The sequence below is a fragment of the Ptiloglossa arizonensis genome, chromosome 2 (genome assembly GCF_051014685.1).
Source record: "Ptiloglossa arizonensis isolate GNS036 chromosome 2, iyPtiAriz1_principal, whole genome shotgun sequence".
NCBI classification, from domain to species: Eukaryota; Metazoa; Arthropoda; class Insecta; order Hymenoptera; family Colletidae; genus Ptiloglossa; species Ptiloglossa arizonensis.
The window spans coordinates 29,186,393-29,203,139 of NC_135049.1; the positions used below are offsets into that span (position 1 = coordinate 29,186,393).

Here is a 16,747-nt window from a genome sequence, read left to right on the forward strand (position 1 = left end):
TGGGTCGTTTGTTTCTCGCGATGTAGGCTAAGAGTTTGTGAAACGATATAAAAAATTCATCCATGGGGAAACAATTGATAGCTACGAACAAAGAAGAGCGTTAATTGCTAACATCTACCTGTGATTCGAAACACGGAAGATTCGGTAATTGTTGTCTAAGGTTTGACCCCTTGCTACTTGCTCGATCTTCGTTCGAATGAAGGTAGATAGGTATTGGAAGAAGCGTTGAGAATACAGAAGATTCAATATTATGATCGGTCGATGTTGCGTTTATTCTTGCGGGTATAATTAGTTTAAAAATCTACCGTCCTTTTAACTCTTTGCACTCGAGGCTTCTTTGTTACCAGGAACCAATGCCTCGAAAAAATTCTTTAAGTGGTAAAATTAATTTAGAATGGAATATTTTTATATATTTTGCGTATGTGCGTTCACACTCTACAGAAATGTTATATTTAAATTCCAATTTGAATTCTAAACACTTTGCACTCGAGGCTTCTTTGCTACTAGGAACCAATGCCTCGAAAAAATTCTTTAAGTGGTAAAATTAATTTAGAATGGAATATTTTTATATATTTTGCGTACGTGCGTTCACACTCTACAGAAATGTTATATTTAAATTCCAATTTAAATTTCAAACCCTTTGCACTCGAGGCTTCTTTGCTACTAGGAACCAATGCCTCGAAAAAATTCTTTAAGTGGTAAAATTAATTTGGAATGGAATATTTTTATATATTTTGCGTACGTACGTTTACACTCTACAAAAACGTAATATTTAAATTCCAATTTGAATTTCAAACCACGAAGTTCTCCCGGTTCAGAAATAGTACACTAAATTAGTAAAATTCGAAGTAGAAATTCGATCGAGGATCTCCTTTCGAGTTCAAAGGGTTAATCCTTTGCCTACGGAAGACTTTCATGCAAAACTCGCTCTCTGCACGAAAAATCTTCTCGTAGACGAATTAAGTGGCCTTTCGAGTCCAAAGGGTTAAAGAGAACAACTTTTGGGACTGATCGATTCCTCGAGTGCAAGGATCGAGAAAGAAAAAATTTAGAAACATATTGTACTGTTTGGAAAATCATTCCATTTTTTTTGTGAAAATGAAACACGATTTTTTAGAGCGTACAAACATTTTACCAAATTAAATATTCTCCATTTTGTAAAACGAAACGACTTTCCAAACAACCCAATATTTGAACGACTCCATTATGTACAGTTCTGTAAGAAACTCTTCAAACGAGAACAAAGTTTCACTATCCAAATGAACAAGTTTACACGTTACATAACATTATTTATTCCCAAGAAAACTCAACATTATCGATAATCTTTCAAACAGTACCCTACATATTTTTCCATTTAAAAGAAAACATTGAATCGTTCGGAAAGTCACTTCGTTTTTTTTTTCAGTAAAAATAAAACACGATTTTTTCAAAGCGTACAAACACTTCATCAAATTATACGTTCTCGATTTCGTAAAACGGAACGATTCTCCGAGCAATCCAATACCTCCCGTACGTCTTCGTGTTCCCTTAACGTCGACCTCTCGTCGACTCTGTGCGCGATTTTCATCGATAATCGTTTCACATACGGATCGTTATCCGGGGAGAACAAGGTCGGGACACAATAAACCGTGGCAGGCATCGTAACGCATCGTACTCCCTCGTTTATTGCTATAACTTTCCCATCGCGTGTCGATTAATTAACCATTCTTCGGTACGTCCGTATAATTTCGCTTATCCGTCGAGTATCCGAGCACCTAGGTCGTTCTCGAAGATCCGTTTAGAAAAAGAAGAAAAAAAAAGAAGAATCAAGGATCGTCGAAGGTCGCGGGCCACAGGGACGCCACTTCCGACCATTTCTCCGTACCCTTCTCCAGCCAGAGGAAACTACCGGGGTGTATATCGTTCGAACGTTTCAATTTTTTCCCTCCTACCCCCCACCGCTTTGGTTCTAACCCAGACGAACGAAGAGTTACACCTCGGTCGTTGCAATCGCGTTGCACCGATCTCAGCCGTGCCCTCGCATTTGTAACAGAGTCTACTTCAATGTAGAACAGCACTGTTCAAGAAGTTTTATCGAACGACAAGTGTGGAACAGTACTCTTCAATGTAGAACAGTCAAACTTGATGAACAGTACAATATTGAACAGTCAATGTAAAACAGTACTGTTCAAACTTATTGATCAGTACTGTTCTACATTGAACGGTAGTGTTGGATAAGTCTTATCGAACGACAAATGTAGAACAGTACTCTTCAATGTAGAACAGTCAAACTTATTGAACAGTACTACACTGAACGGTACTGTTCTACATTGAACAGTACTATTCTATATTGAAAGGTACTGTTCGATCAGTCTTATTGAACGACAAATGTAGAACAATACTCTTCAATGTAGAACAGACAAACTTTTTGAACAGTACAACATTGAACAGTCAATGTACAACAGTACTGTTCAAACTTATTGATCAGTACTACATTGATCAGTACTGTTCTACATTGAACGGTAGTGTTGGATAAGTCTTATCGAACGACAAATGTAGAACAGTACTCTTCAATGTAGAACAGTCAAACTTATTGAACAGTACTACACTGAACGGTACTGTTCTACATTGAACAGTACTGTTCTATATTGAACGGTACTGTTCTACATTGAACAGTACTATTCTATATTGAAAGGTACTGTTCGATCAGCCTTATCGAACGACAAATGTAGAACAATACTCTTCAATGTAGAACAGACAAACTTATTGAACAGTACAATATTGAACAGTCAATGTAGAACAGTACTGTTCAAACTTATTGAACAGTTCTATATTGAACAATACTGTTCTACATTGAACTGTTCTACATTGAACAGTTCTACATTAAACAATACTGTTTTGCATTGAACAGTTCTACATTGAAAAATACTGTTCTACATTGAACAGTCCAACATTGAACAGTTCTAGGTCGTTCTCGAAGATCCATTTAGAAGAAGAAGAAAAAAAAAGAAGAATCAAGGATCGTCGAAGGTCGCGGGACCCAGGGACGCCACTTCCGACCATTTCTCCGTACCAGTCTCAAGCCAGAGGAAACTACCGGGGTGTATATCGTTCGAACGTTTCAATTTTTTCCCTCCTAACCCCCACTTCTTTGGTTCTAACCCAGACGAACGAAGAGTTACGCCTCGGTCGTTGCAATCGCGTTGCACCGATCTCAGCCGTGCCCTCGCATTTGTAACAGAGAAGCAGCGCGCGGCTGAGTTGCAATTGGGCCGAGGAAACCGCCGCGGGGATGCATAATTGAATGAACTCCGAGTTAAATATTACTTGCGAAACTCATAAATATGCAGAGATTGCATACACGGTGGACGAAGCCGGAGCGGGATCCCCTGTTCCCGAGAACTTTTCATCTTCGAGAGCGAGCCGGTAAAAATCGTGGGGCACGAGCAACGTGAGCCCGTTAGCGAGAACGATCGACCCCCATCGCGGAAACTCGTATCTTTCTGGACATTGGTCAGTGTACGTGCGCATAACCCATCGAATTCGATCCCTGTGTATTTGAAGACCTCGTGATCTTGCGTGAAAGTCTTTCATGGGCGAAGGATCAACCTTCTGGACTCGAAAGGAGACACTTTTCGTCTGTTTTGCGTGATATAACGGGCGGTGTTTAGAACATTTAGGACACGCTGATTCTAATTTTGTAACAAACGATCGAAATGAAACCATCTCTGATGGAAATTATTCTCAAAAATCACAAACGACAGAAAGAAAATTGACATCGAAATTGTCCTCTAAAGTCACAAAACAATCAAATATAAACATTTTACAAAGCATACTTTCCAATACTCCGAATCGTTCGAAGTTTAACGTTTAGAGGACCGGTCTTTCTGGAGAATGAATCTTTCAGATTTTGTTACGGAAACTTGTACAGGAAGTGTATGTGTTTTATTCTATATCTTGAAAACTTGTGCGCAAAGTTTGAGTTTTGATTTAAATACTAGAAACTATGCCCAAGATTCTAGAGTTTAAAGTTTTGTACCGAAAACTTGTACACAAAATTGGAGTTTTCGATTTTATATCTAAAACTTGTGTGCAATGTTTGAGTTTTTGATTTAAATACCAAATACTATGCCCAAGGTTCTAGAGTGTAAAGTTTTATACCGAAAAGTTGTACACAAAATTAGAGTTTTCGATTTTATATCTAAAACTTGTATGCAAAGTTCGAGTTTTTGATTTTATACCGAAAACTTGTACACAAAATTGGAGTTTTCGATTTTATATCTAAAACTTGTGTGCAAAGTTCGAGTTTTTGATTTTATACCGAAAACTTGTACGCAAAGTTAGAGTTTTAGAATTTTATACGTAAAAGTTATGCACAAAGTTGTAAAGTGTAAAATTTTACACCGAGAACTTGTACATGAAACTTACAGAGTTTTAGATTTCTCTATGAAAAAGTTATGCAGAATTTCTACTTCGAATTCTATTGATTCAGTGTACTATTTCCGACCCGGGAAAATTTGCAGAATTTCCCTTCATCGGGAAAATCTATTTCCTTGGTGGTTTGGAATTGAAATTGGACATTTATATATCACGTGGACCTCGTGACCGAACCAAGACCTCGCGACGATCCCGTGTAACGATCTCGGGACGCATTCGCAGAGATCGAGAAAACGCGGTGAAACGTTAGCTCGCTGGCGCGTAGATCCACAGGATCGAGTTGCTCCTCGGCAGGAAAGAATCCGGAAACCGACGAAAAAAAGGAGAGCACGAAGTAACGAGCCGGAGACACGCGACGGAAGATCGTTGGTCGAGACCGTAGGACTTGATACGCGCTTCCTTAATTATCGAGAGATGTTCGTACACGCTTGTGTGTACGCGTACAAGGTGTGTCTCGTTTCGTATTATCTCGATTCACGTTCGATATTACGCGTACGGTCGGTTAACGTGGTATCAATATATTTTTTTGTTTTTAAAAGAAACGCAAAATACCCGGCTAGAGGTAACCCGAGCTTACGAGAACCTATTAAACTCGTACGAGTCGGAGAATAATTATAGTTCGAGTGATACTTTAATTCGAACATTGCCGAGAGATCGTCGCGCTGTTGCGTCAACTTCGTTTAGAGAGAAAGTAAGGGTTCCATAGAGTAGTGTGTACACGAAGAGGTAAGTATCGGGTGGAACACCCTGTATACTTAACGAAGGATCTAGATTTCCCACCGGCTGCTTCCTATAATTGTCGCTAATCTTACACGTTGTTATCCGGTACATTTTTTCACGCGAGAAGCAATTGTAGTGTTGTTCCTTTTTTTTCTTTTATTAAGGAAAGATTTTCGTCGAGTTTCTCGGGTGTTACCAGCGCGGTGAATAATTAAACGTTGACCAAGGACAGTGCTGCATCGTTTGTGAATTATTTCCAAGAGAAACGGTACACATTGCGATACACATTTCGTTGCGCAACCACTTGTCAACGCGGAGTTCAAACGAGGTCGCGAATAATGGACGACAAAATTCCTGGCGTGAGCCTCTTTCGTGCGGTACCGGCTATTTACGAACAATACCGCGGATCCTGCACGGAACCTGATTTAACTAGGAAATAGCTCCAGGTGCCTGTTATTCTGGTCTCGATTCCTCCTTCGCACACTCGAGAAGAAGCAGCTTCGAGATGAAAACACCGAGAGATACCGTTGCAAGAGAATTTCTAGTTTGGATTGTCCCTTTTCGTCTGTTCCGTATGATTTAACGGGCGTAGTTTATTATTTAGAGGACCGGTCTTTCTGAGAATGAATCTTTTAGATTTTGGAACGAAAAGTTGTACAGGAAGTTTGAGTTTTTGAGTTTTTATCTTGGAAACTTGTATGCAAAGTGAGTTTTTGATTTTATATCTGAAACTTGTGTGCAAAGTTTGAGTTTTTGATTTTATATCTGAAACTTGTATGCAAAGTTTGAGTTTTTGATTTTATATCTGAAACTTGTGTGCAAAGTTTGAGTTTTTGATTTTATATCTAAAACTTGTGTGCAAAGTGAGTTTTTGATTTTATATCTGAAACTTGTGTGCAAAGTTTGAGTTTTTGATTTTATACCAAAAACTATGCCCAAGGTTCTAGAATTTAAAGTTTCATATCGAAAATTTGTACACAAAGTTAGAGTTTTAGATTTTTATACGAAAAAGTTATGCACAAAGTTATAAAATGTAAATTTGTACACCGAAAACTTGTACATAAAATTACAGTTTTAGATTTTTATACGAGAAACTTATGCACAAAGTTGTAAAGTTTAAAATTTTATACTGAAAAGTGATATATAAAATTACAGAGTTTTAAATTTTATACTGAAAAGGTTATGCACAAAGTTATAAAGTTTACACCGAATTTTACACCGAAAACTGGTACATAAAATTACAGAGTTTTAGATTTTTATATGAAAAAATTACTCACAAAGTTATAAAATTTAAAATTTTATACCGAAAACTAATGCAAAAAGTTATCCTACACCTAGTGTCTAAACAGAAGCACATTTAGAACACTTTAATTCTAATTTTGTAACAAACGATCGAAATGAAAACATCTTCGATCGAAATGAAACCATTTTCGAACGAAATTATTCTCAAAAATCACAAACGATAGAAATGAAACCATCTCCGATCGAAATTATTCTCAAAACTCACAATCGATAGAAATGAAACCATCTTCGATCGAAATGAAACCATCTTCGATCGAAATTATTCTCAAAACTCACAAACGATAAAAATAAAACCATCTCCGATCGAAATTATTCTCAAAAGTCACAAACGACAGAAATAAAACCATCTCCGATCGAAATTATTCTCAAAAATCACAAACGACAGAAATAAAACCATCTCCCATCGAAAATGTCCTCTAAAGTCCCAAAAAAAAGAAATGTAAAAATTTTTCCAAATCATATTTTCCGATACTCCGAATCGTTCGAACTTGCAACGTATCGCGGATCCAACGTATAAAAATCCCAGACGTTCGACCCAGTCTCGACGCTTGGAACAATACGCGGGGATATAATTTAAAACGAAAGTAACACCGTAGTTTCTCCGACTCTCTGTATCCACACGGTGGAAACGAGGCGTCGTTGAAACCGTGTCTCAAATTCCCCGCGTCTTTGATCCGTAATACATGGTTAATTGGAGCACGGAGCAACGGTGAGAGACCAGAATCGCGAAGGTGTCGTTTCGGCCCACAATCGTCTCGTCTGCCCACGCGTCGCGCTAATTTCCCTCGTTTCGATACGCGAAACCCCTCGTTAAACGAGGGATCCGTGCACCGTGACCTCGACAATGCCTTTCGCCATCGATACGGCATTGTGAGCCGTTTTGATCGGTGACACAAGAAACGCCCGACGATTGAAAGTAATAGGGACTGGCGCGTTTTAAGTGTACGTTGACGGTATTACGCTCGAACAAATAGGAAACGGTGTATCGATGAGCGTCGATTCACGACACGGACAATTTCGCGGATAAACGGGACAGTGACGTCGTGACGACCGTTCGTACGAAACGAGACGGTGTTGCTAAAATTGCGAAAGTTTCTTAGGAGGAACGTTGCCAACTGAACCTGTCGCTCGCGATAATAATTCACCACGCGCGAATAATCCGATTCGGATCGAATTTCAGGTGCGCGTACACGTCGAAACGATAATCGTCCAGCGACGATTTATCAACGATTTATTTCGTTTAACGACCATTATCGTACCGTTCTGTTACCGTTCGGTACACCTTGCACGATGGATGGTTCTTCGATAAATTTCCGCATCGTATTCAAGAGTCCGTGTTTCGTAGCAGTTTTCGAACGACATCGATCGTTCAGCCCGGAGGCTGCTCACGGTTTCGAGCGATTCGAGAATCGAAATCACCGTACGGTAGTCCCTGATTTGCATTTTCCTATTAATCACCAACCTCGACGTCGTCGACGACGACGACGACGACGACGACTGTGTTCCTTATTTTTTTTCTTGCAATAGATCATTTCCATGCAAAGCTGTCTGGTATCTGATCGTCGATCCCGTTAATCGTTTACGGTGGGTTTCTCAATTAGTTTCATCGTTCGGTACAACTTATTGTACAGTACTGTTCGATGTAGTACTATTCGATAAGTTTGTACTGTTCGACATTCAACGGTACTGTTGTGCATTGAACATTCTACATTGTACTGTACGTTGTTCAATGTACTTCGATGTTGAACAGTACTGTTCAAGAAGTTTTATCGAACGACAAGTGTGGAACAGTACTCTTCAATGTAGAACAGTCAAACTTATTGAACAGTACAACATTGAACAGTCGATGTAGAACAGTACTGTTCAATCTTATTGAGCAGTACTACATTGAACAGTACTGTTCTACATTGAACATTCTACATTGTACTGTACGTTGTTCAATGTACTTCGATGTAGAACAGTACTGTTCAAGAAGTTTTACCGAACAAGTGTGGAACAGTACTCTTCAATGTAGAACAGTCAAACTTATTGAACAGTACAACATTGAACAGTCGATGTAGAACAGTACTGTTCAATCTTATTGAGCAGTACTACATTGAACAGTACTGCTGAACTTATTGAGCAGCACTACATTGAACAGTACTGTTCTACATTGAACGGTACTGTTTTACATTGAACGTTCTACATTGTACTGTACATTGTTCATTCTACTTCAATGTAGAACAGTGCTGTTCAAGAAGTTTTATCGAACGACAAGTGTAGAACAGTACTCTTCAATGTAGAACAGTCAAACTTATTGAACAGTACAACATTGAACACTCAATGTAGAACAGTACTGTTCAAACTTATTGAACAGTACTACATTGATCGGTACTGTTTTACATTGAACAGTACTACATTGATCGATACTGTTCTACATTGAACAGTACTACATTGATCGGTACTGTTCTACATTGAACAGTACTATTCTATATTGAACGGTACTGTTCGATCAGCCTTATTAAACGACAAATGTAGAACAGTACTCTTTAATATAGAACAGTCAAACTTATTGAACAGTACAACAGTACTGTTCAAACTTATTAAGCAGGACTACATTGAACAGTACTACATTGAACAGTTCTAAATTGAACAGTGCTGTTCTACATTGAACGGTACTGTTCTACATTGAACAATACTATTCTACATTGAACAATCCAACATTGAACAGTTCTACATTAAACAGTCCTACATTGAACAGTGCTGTCCTACATTGAACAAGATAAAACTTATCGAACAACCTATTATGTTTCTATTTCCAACAGCCGAGGGCGAAAATGGAAAATGAATCGGACAATACTCCTGGTGCAAAATCGATACAAAACGTAACGAAATAATTGAATCTATTGTCTAATGTAGCGAATCCAATGTCACACTTATCGTACACACCGCGTATCGAAAGTATCGTTCGTAGAGTACGCGAGAAATCGATGACGATCATCGCAAAAATGTTCGCTTTCGCGCGGAACGTGTAAATAAACGACACGGACGTGCTAAAAATAGCGAGCGAATTCTTTTCGTAAAATTAACGACCTCCCGTGCGACCTCCGCGCCACCGTGTTCACCTCGTGACCTTAAAGCAATATCATTACCGCTGATCACCTCACGGCGGCTAACACCCCGGTATTAATCATCTATATTTTTGCCTTTGAAACTGAACTCGACGTCATCGCGACTTCGAAGCAATAGCACGGTCACCGATAAATCTTTACGTAGAGGCGACATCCTCGCGATCGATCATCGATATTTTTACATACACCTAACAGGATTTACGCAATCTCGGCCCGAAGACACCGTAAACTACGACAAATGAACGAACAATTTCGAACGGTGGCGTATCTACATCCTCTGAGTTGAATTTTCTTCAACTTTCGCACTGTTTCACGCGATCGATCTCACGCTAAAAATTATTTCTTGGAAACAATCGTCTATTATTTTTTCTTTTTTTTTATTTTTCGATATTCCTAACAGGACTTACGCAATTGCCCGGCAGGTATAGGTTCGTTGGTAAAAATAGGTACTTGCGTTACATCCAGTGGCGGTGACGGCGCTCCAAGTCCGTAAAAGCGCACCAAAGGATCACAATCCAGTCACTGTTCGCGTATCCTCTTTACATTACATAGAACTGCTCACTCACTCGCGTCGTGGCTCGTCTGCACACTCCCGACCCGTTTTTATCGTGCCGCTGTGTCGCACGCTTAATCGTCCTAGGATCCTTCTTTTGCACATCCACGGCGTCGTCGACGTTCTCCAACGCGAAAACCACGCACACTCCACGATGGTAAACCGGATTCGTGCCATGGAACTTCTATACTTGTCACAGAAAGTGTCCCCAGCTCGAAATCACTGCACCACGGATCACGTACGCCCCGCGGTGTATTCACGTATACTTCGAGCCGACGTGCATCGTCGATCTTCGACCGAAACGAACGATTCTCACGATTTTCATCGGCCACGAACCACTCGTACCGATCGTGGTCACGTTTTCGGAAGAAATTGGTAACTTTTTTTTTTTTCTCTTTTCGCCGAGAAAACGACCCGAAATTATCAACGTTCTTCATTTTCTACGTTCACGAACGAGTGGTCCTGATAGTTCAGTAATATTCTAAGAGTCGGAGAAAATGGTCCTTGAACGAAGAACGATTTTAAATTATGAATTTACTATATTTTCTTCGTTCACGAACAATTGGTAACGATAGTTTACCGAGTAATATTCTAAAAAGAGTAAAAATTTTCCCTGGAGCAAGAGCGACCCAAAATTATGTATTTTTTTCATTTTCTTCGTTCACGAACGACTGGTACCGAAATTCACTGAGTAATATTGTAAGAGATCGGAAAAAATGTTCCCTGAACGAAGAACGATCAAAAATTATGGATTATTTTCATTTTCTTTGTCCACGAACGACTAGTCCCGAACTTCACCGAGTAATATTGTAAAAGATTGAAGAACGACCCAAAATTATGGATATTTTATATTTTTTTCGTCCATGAACAAGTGATCCTGATAATTAGCCGAGTAATATTCTAAATAAACCGAGTAATATTCTAGAAGATCGAAAAAATTTTCCCTGAACGAAAAACAACACAAAATTATGGATATTCTATACTTTCTTCGTCCATGAACAAGCGATCCAGATAATTAGCCGAGTAATATTCTAAATAAACCGAGTAATATTCTAAAAGATCGAAAAACTTTCCCTGAACAAACATCGACCCAAAACGATGTACTTTTTCCATTTTCTTCGTTCACGAACGATCGTTTCCGATAGTTAACCGAGTAATATCGCAGTAAATCGAAAAGAAATGTTTTTTTTGTTGTTGTTCGAGAGAAGAAACCCTCAGGAAATTTGCCCAGCTCGACCCTAAATTTATTTAGACCTTCTCGTTCGTTCCAACGTGGCCGTTTACGAGCGCGCGAATACCAAGGTCGAGAGAACGACTTTTAATCGGTTGGATAATACAAACGGTGACGGAACGATTCTTATTGGATTTCCGAGTCGAACCAGTCTTCCGCCGCTAGATCCTTCGAGGGACGACGTTATCGATCGTGACGTAATGTTTCGATCGTCGTCAACGTGTCGACCAGAACCACGAACGCTCGTTGCAAGGAGACACACACGATACCTTTTTAAGGGGGTCCGAGCGATTTTTGCCGGTGCGTGTTCGCTTTCTAAAGTCGTTAACACCGACGAAACCGGAAGCGCCCGTCCCGAAACAGTCGCGAAGATGCAGCCGAATTTAAACAAGCTTTGAACGTAAATGGCTCTTCCGTTCGATGCACCGGTCTTTCGATAAGAATTTTCGAACGAGTACACCGCGTTTCAGAAATACACCAATCCCTCGATATCTCCACGTTCGAACGATTTTACATGTGATATCTTTGTACAGAGTCGTTGCGCGTAAATGTCCAATGCTGAGAAACTAAATGGAAAAGAAATCTTCTTAGTAATAATTCGAACGTGATAATTCGGGAAAAATGTACGTAATGATTCGAACGTAATAATTCGAAAAAAAGGAAGTAATAATTCGAACGTAGAAATGTATGTAATAATTCAAGAAAAATGTACGTAATAATTCGAACGTAATAATTCGAGAAAAAGTGTACGTAATAATTCGAGAAAAATGTACGTAATAATTCGAGAAAAAGTGTACGTAATAATTCGAGAAAAATGTACGTAATAATTCGAGAAAAAGTGTACGTAATAATTCGAGAAAAATGTACGTAATAATCCGAGAAAAAGTGTACGTAATAATTCGAGAAAAAGTGTACGTAATAATTCGAAAAAAGTGTACGTAATAATTCGAAAAAAGTGTACGTAATAATTCGAAAAAAGTGTACGTAATAATTCGAACGTGATAATTCGAACCTAATAATTCGAACGCAATAATTCGAATGTTCTCACTCTATTCGACTCTAGATTGGTACACTTTTAAAACGCAGAGTACATCGAACGCTAACAATTAACGAGAAAAATATTTCTAACCGAGAACGAAAGAAACTGTAGAGTAACGTCAAAGAATCACTGAATTCATCAACGATGATAGACGTTTCGAAAGTGACGATAATTTTCTCTTCGGGTAAATTCAACGATCCGTCGCGATAAAGAACGAAAAGAAAGTAACACGCCTACGATGTCGAGATAAGCGAACAATGCAATAACGTTGGAGTAATTGGGCCTCGTTAACCCGCGCGAAAGTCCTCGGGTCTCTATCGACCCGTGGAATCCAACGGTATCGAAGGAAAGCTCACCGCGAAAGGCCACCGATCTAGGAACGACTCGAGAGGCGGAAAAAAAAATTACAGAAACGAGAAACGGGGTATTCGTTTTAACGCGCAAAAACGCAACCGGCTCGCGTTACGCCCAGGTAGTCGCATAATTTCTGATCGGGCGGCTCGCGCGCCTCGCGCGCATCCTTGACACCATCTGCCCAAAGGATGTGCTAAAGGTCGTAGCTATCGCGCGTTTGTTGTCGCGAAAGCAGCACGATTTCGCGAACGAATTCCTGCATCCTGAATACGCGATACAACCGTCCCGTGGAACGACGCGCCATATTGGAAGGTCAAGTTCGGAGACAAAACGAACACGATCCCTTTGCGCACTCGTCGTTGCTTTCACCGATGAAATTCGGATCGCTCGCGTAACGAACAGGGGAGGGGTGGGGGATGTTTAAGGACGAAAGTGTTACACATTTACGATCGTGGAATCTAGCGTACTTTCCACGTCCCGAGGAATCCTATTATCGATTCAAGGTCGTAGCCAGACCCATGCTCGAGAGGAAGAAGACCGCCGAGAGCTTTTTTATCCCGGTTGGTCGAGGGCCCCCCGACTTATCCGCGCATTCCGTCGCGCGGAGGACGACCATTTTGGAGAACCCCGGGGAAACCCCTTGCACCGTGACCGCGTTAATTGTCCCTGTTCGTACGGTGCGTACAACGCGACCGGGTATCCGAACACGCGAATAATTCGAGACGACCTTGACTCCGTAGGAAGAAGTTAAACCCGTTCGTACGGTGTGAATCCTCGGACGGTTGCTACGGTTGAAAATTCTTCATTTACGTTTGTGCGTACGCAGCGTGGATCGTTCTTATGAGCGATTTCGACGATCGATCGACGGTGAAAACGTGAACGAAACCGAACTGGTCGAACCATCGTCGGGATATCCGAACGATAATGTCCGCCGTGTACGAGGTATCCAGCTACGTTTCGTGTACGAAACGATCGCGGCGATTATCGTACGGTCACTATTGGGGGGAAAAATTGATAACGATCGGGACGGTTAAAAATCGAAAGGAGAGAGACTACTGGCGTTCGTGAAACTTCGGTATCCCCCGAAGCAGACGGTTTCTTCGGTGAACACTTACCCGTCCCCATGGCCGACAGCAGCCTCCTTCAGCCACGATGCCTCCTTGTATGCGTGGTCCACTGTTGGCTAGGTATCGCTGGTCGGTCAACAACGGGGAGTAAAAAAAATAAATAAACTGAACACCACCTCTCGGCGAAGACGTCGTGTATAAGGACGAACTCCTCGTCCAGCCGGGAGACCGCGGACGAACTGGCGGCTGGCGAAGACTTTCGGTGAGACTTCGACGTGAGACAACGGCGACGTCATCGCCGGCGCTGGTGTCTCATTGGCCGACGGTCCTTCTCTTCGGCGTCGAGCGATGCCTCTCTCTTTTCGCCGGTCTCCCACCTCTCCTTTTCCTTCTAGGTGTACTCGCCCCCCTTACCCCAGCCCTCGTGGCCCGATCGACTACCTGGAGGTTTCTCTGTTGCACACCGGCACGATACCGATCGCTCCTACCTGCTCTGGTACACTGCCGCGCGGAGCCGCTCGAACGACGCGCGAACTCGGAGAGCTCGACGCCTGGAACCACCTCGATGATCGTGCTCGTGCGCGAAACTCTCGAGAAGGTGTGTGTACCTAGAAGGTAGACTAGCCCCGTGGGTTAAGCGTCAGGACGATCCTGTTCGCCAGAGGTAGACCGAGACCTTAAACGAAGGATTCTTTTGGGATTTCGAGAGGTGTCTCGATGGTGGTTCGTTCGAGAACGCTTCTGTAACTTTTGTATGGATGTAGGATCGCTGGTTACGGGTTAAAGGTCTTCGAGAATGAACTATCCTGTTCTACAGAGGTTTATCGAGACCTTAACCGAAGGATTCTTTCGGAATTTTTCACCAGAATGTTGGTTCACCAGGAACGCTTCTGTAACTTTTGTATGGCTGTAGGATGGCTAGTTATGGGTTAAGGGTCTTCGAGAATGAACTATTCTGTTCTACAGAGGTTTATCGAGACCCTAACCGAAGGATTCTTTCGGAATTTCACGAGGTGTCTCGATGGCGGTTCACCGAGAACGTTTTTGTAACTTTTGTATGACTGTAGGATGACTAGTCGCGGATTAAGTGAATGAAAATGAACTATCGAAAATGAACTATCCTCCAGAGGTTGATCGCGATCCTAACCGAAGGATTCTCTCGAAATTTCTCGATGTTGGTTCACCAAAAACGCTTCTGTAACTTTAGTATGACTGTAAAATAACTAGTCACGAGTTAAAAGTTTTTAAGCATGAACTCTCCTGTTCTCCAGAGGTCGATGGAGACCTTAATTGAAAGATTCTTTTGAAATTTCGCGAGGTGTCTCGATGTTGGTTCACCAAGAAAGCTTCTGTAACTTTAGTATGTCTGTAACATTACTAGTCAAGATTTAAAAGTCTTCGAGAATGAACTATCCTGTTCTCCAAAGGTCGACGAACACCTTAACCGAAGGATTCTTTCGAAATTTCGCAAGATGTTTCCATGGTGGTTCACCAACAAAGCTTCTGAAACGTTTCTATGTCTGTTAAGAGTCTTCGAAAATAAACTATCCTCCAGAGATTGATCACGACCCTAACCGAAAGATTCTTTCGGAATTTCACAATGTTGGTTCATTAAGGACGCTTCCGTAACTATTGTATGTCTGTAAGATAGCTAGTCACGGGTTAAGGGTCTTCGAGAATGAACTATCCTGTTCTCCAGAGGTCAACCGAGACCCTAACGAAGGATTCTTTCGAAATTTCGCGAGATGTCTCCATGATGGTTCACCAAGAAAGCTTCTGTAACTTTAGTACGTCTGTAAGATGACTATTCACGAGTTAAAAATCTTCGAGAATGAACTATCCTGTTCTCCAGAGGTCAACTGAGACCCTAACGAAGGATTCTTTCGAAATTTCGCGAGATGTCTCCATGATGGTTCACCAAGAAAGCTTCTGTAACTTTAGTATGTCTATAAGATGACTAGTCACGAGTTAAAAATCTTTAAGCATGAACTATCCTGTTCTCCAGAGGCTAACCAAGACCCTAAGGATTCTTTCGAAATTTTGCGAGCTATCTCCATGGTGGTTCACCAAGAAAGCCTCTGTAACTTTAGTACGTCTATAAGATGACTAATCACGAGTTAAAAATCTTCAAGAATGAACTATCCTGTTCTCCAGAGGTCGACGAACACCTTAACCGAAGAATTCTTTCGAAATTTTGCGAGATGTTTCCATAGTGGTTCACCAAGAAAGCTTCTGTAACTTTAGTATGTCTATAAGATGACTAGTCACGAGTTAAAAATCTTTAAGCATGAACTATCCTGTTCTCCAGAGGCTAACCAAGACCCTAAGGATTCTTTCGAAATTTTGCGAGCTATCTTCATGGTGGTTCATCAAGAAAGCTTCTATAACTTTAGTATGTCTATAAGATGACTAGTCACGAGTTAAATATCTTCAAGAATGAACTATCCTGTTCTCCAGAGGTCGACGAACACCTTAACCGAAGAATTCTTTCGAAATTTTGCGAGATGTTTCCATAGTGGTTCACCAAGAAAGCTTCTGTAACTTTAGTACGTCTATAAGATGACTAGTCACGAGTTAAAAATCTTCGAGAATGAACTATCCTGTTCTCCAGAGGTCAACTGAGACCCTAACGAAGGATTCTTTCGAAATTTCGCGAGATGTTTCCATGGTGGTTCAGCAAGAAAGCTTCTGTAACCTTAGTATGTCTGTAAGATGGCTAGTCGCTGGTCGTGGGTTAAGGGTCTTGGAGAACGAACGATCCTGTTCTCCGGAGGTCGATCGCGACCGTAACCGAGGTTCTTTCGGAATTTCGCGTTGGTTTGCGTTCACCGAGGTTCATCGCGCGGGATGGATATGGTACCTCGAGCTCTGGTAGCTCCGTGGAATACTTACCGCGTAATAAGACGCAAAGAAAGCCGGCTAACGGCCGTGGAACGATGAATAGATACGAACCGT

At 41.1% G+C, this 16,747-nt stretch overlaps 1 protein-coding gene across 1 annotated transcript in view; it reads right to left on the reverse strand.

The window, feature by feature from the left end:
* The window catches only part of Dpy (fibrillin-like protein dumpy), a 135,823-nt gene extending 121,803 nt beyond the window's left edge, over positions 1-14,020 (reverse strand). The window contains 1 exon segment of the mRNA XM_076304764.1: positions 13,841-14,020. Within this exon segment, the coding sequence (XP_076160879.1) occupies positions 13,841-13,850 (10 nt within the window). The 5' untranslated portion in view covers positions 13,851-14,020.
* Between the last annotated feature and the right edge of the window lie 2,727 nt (positions 14,021-16,747).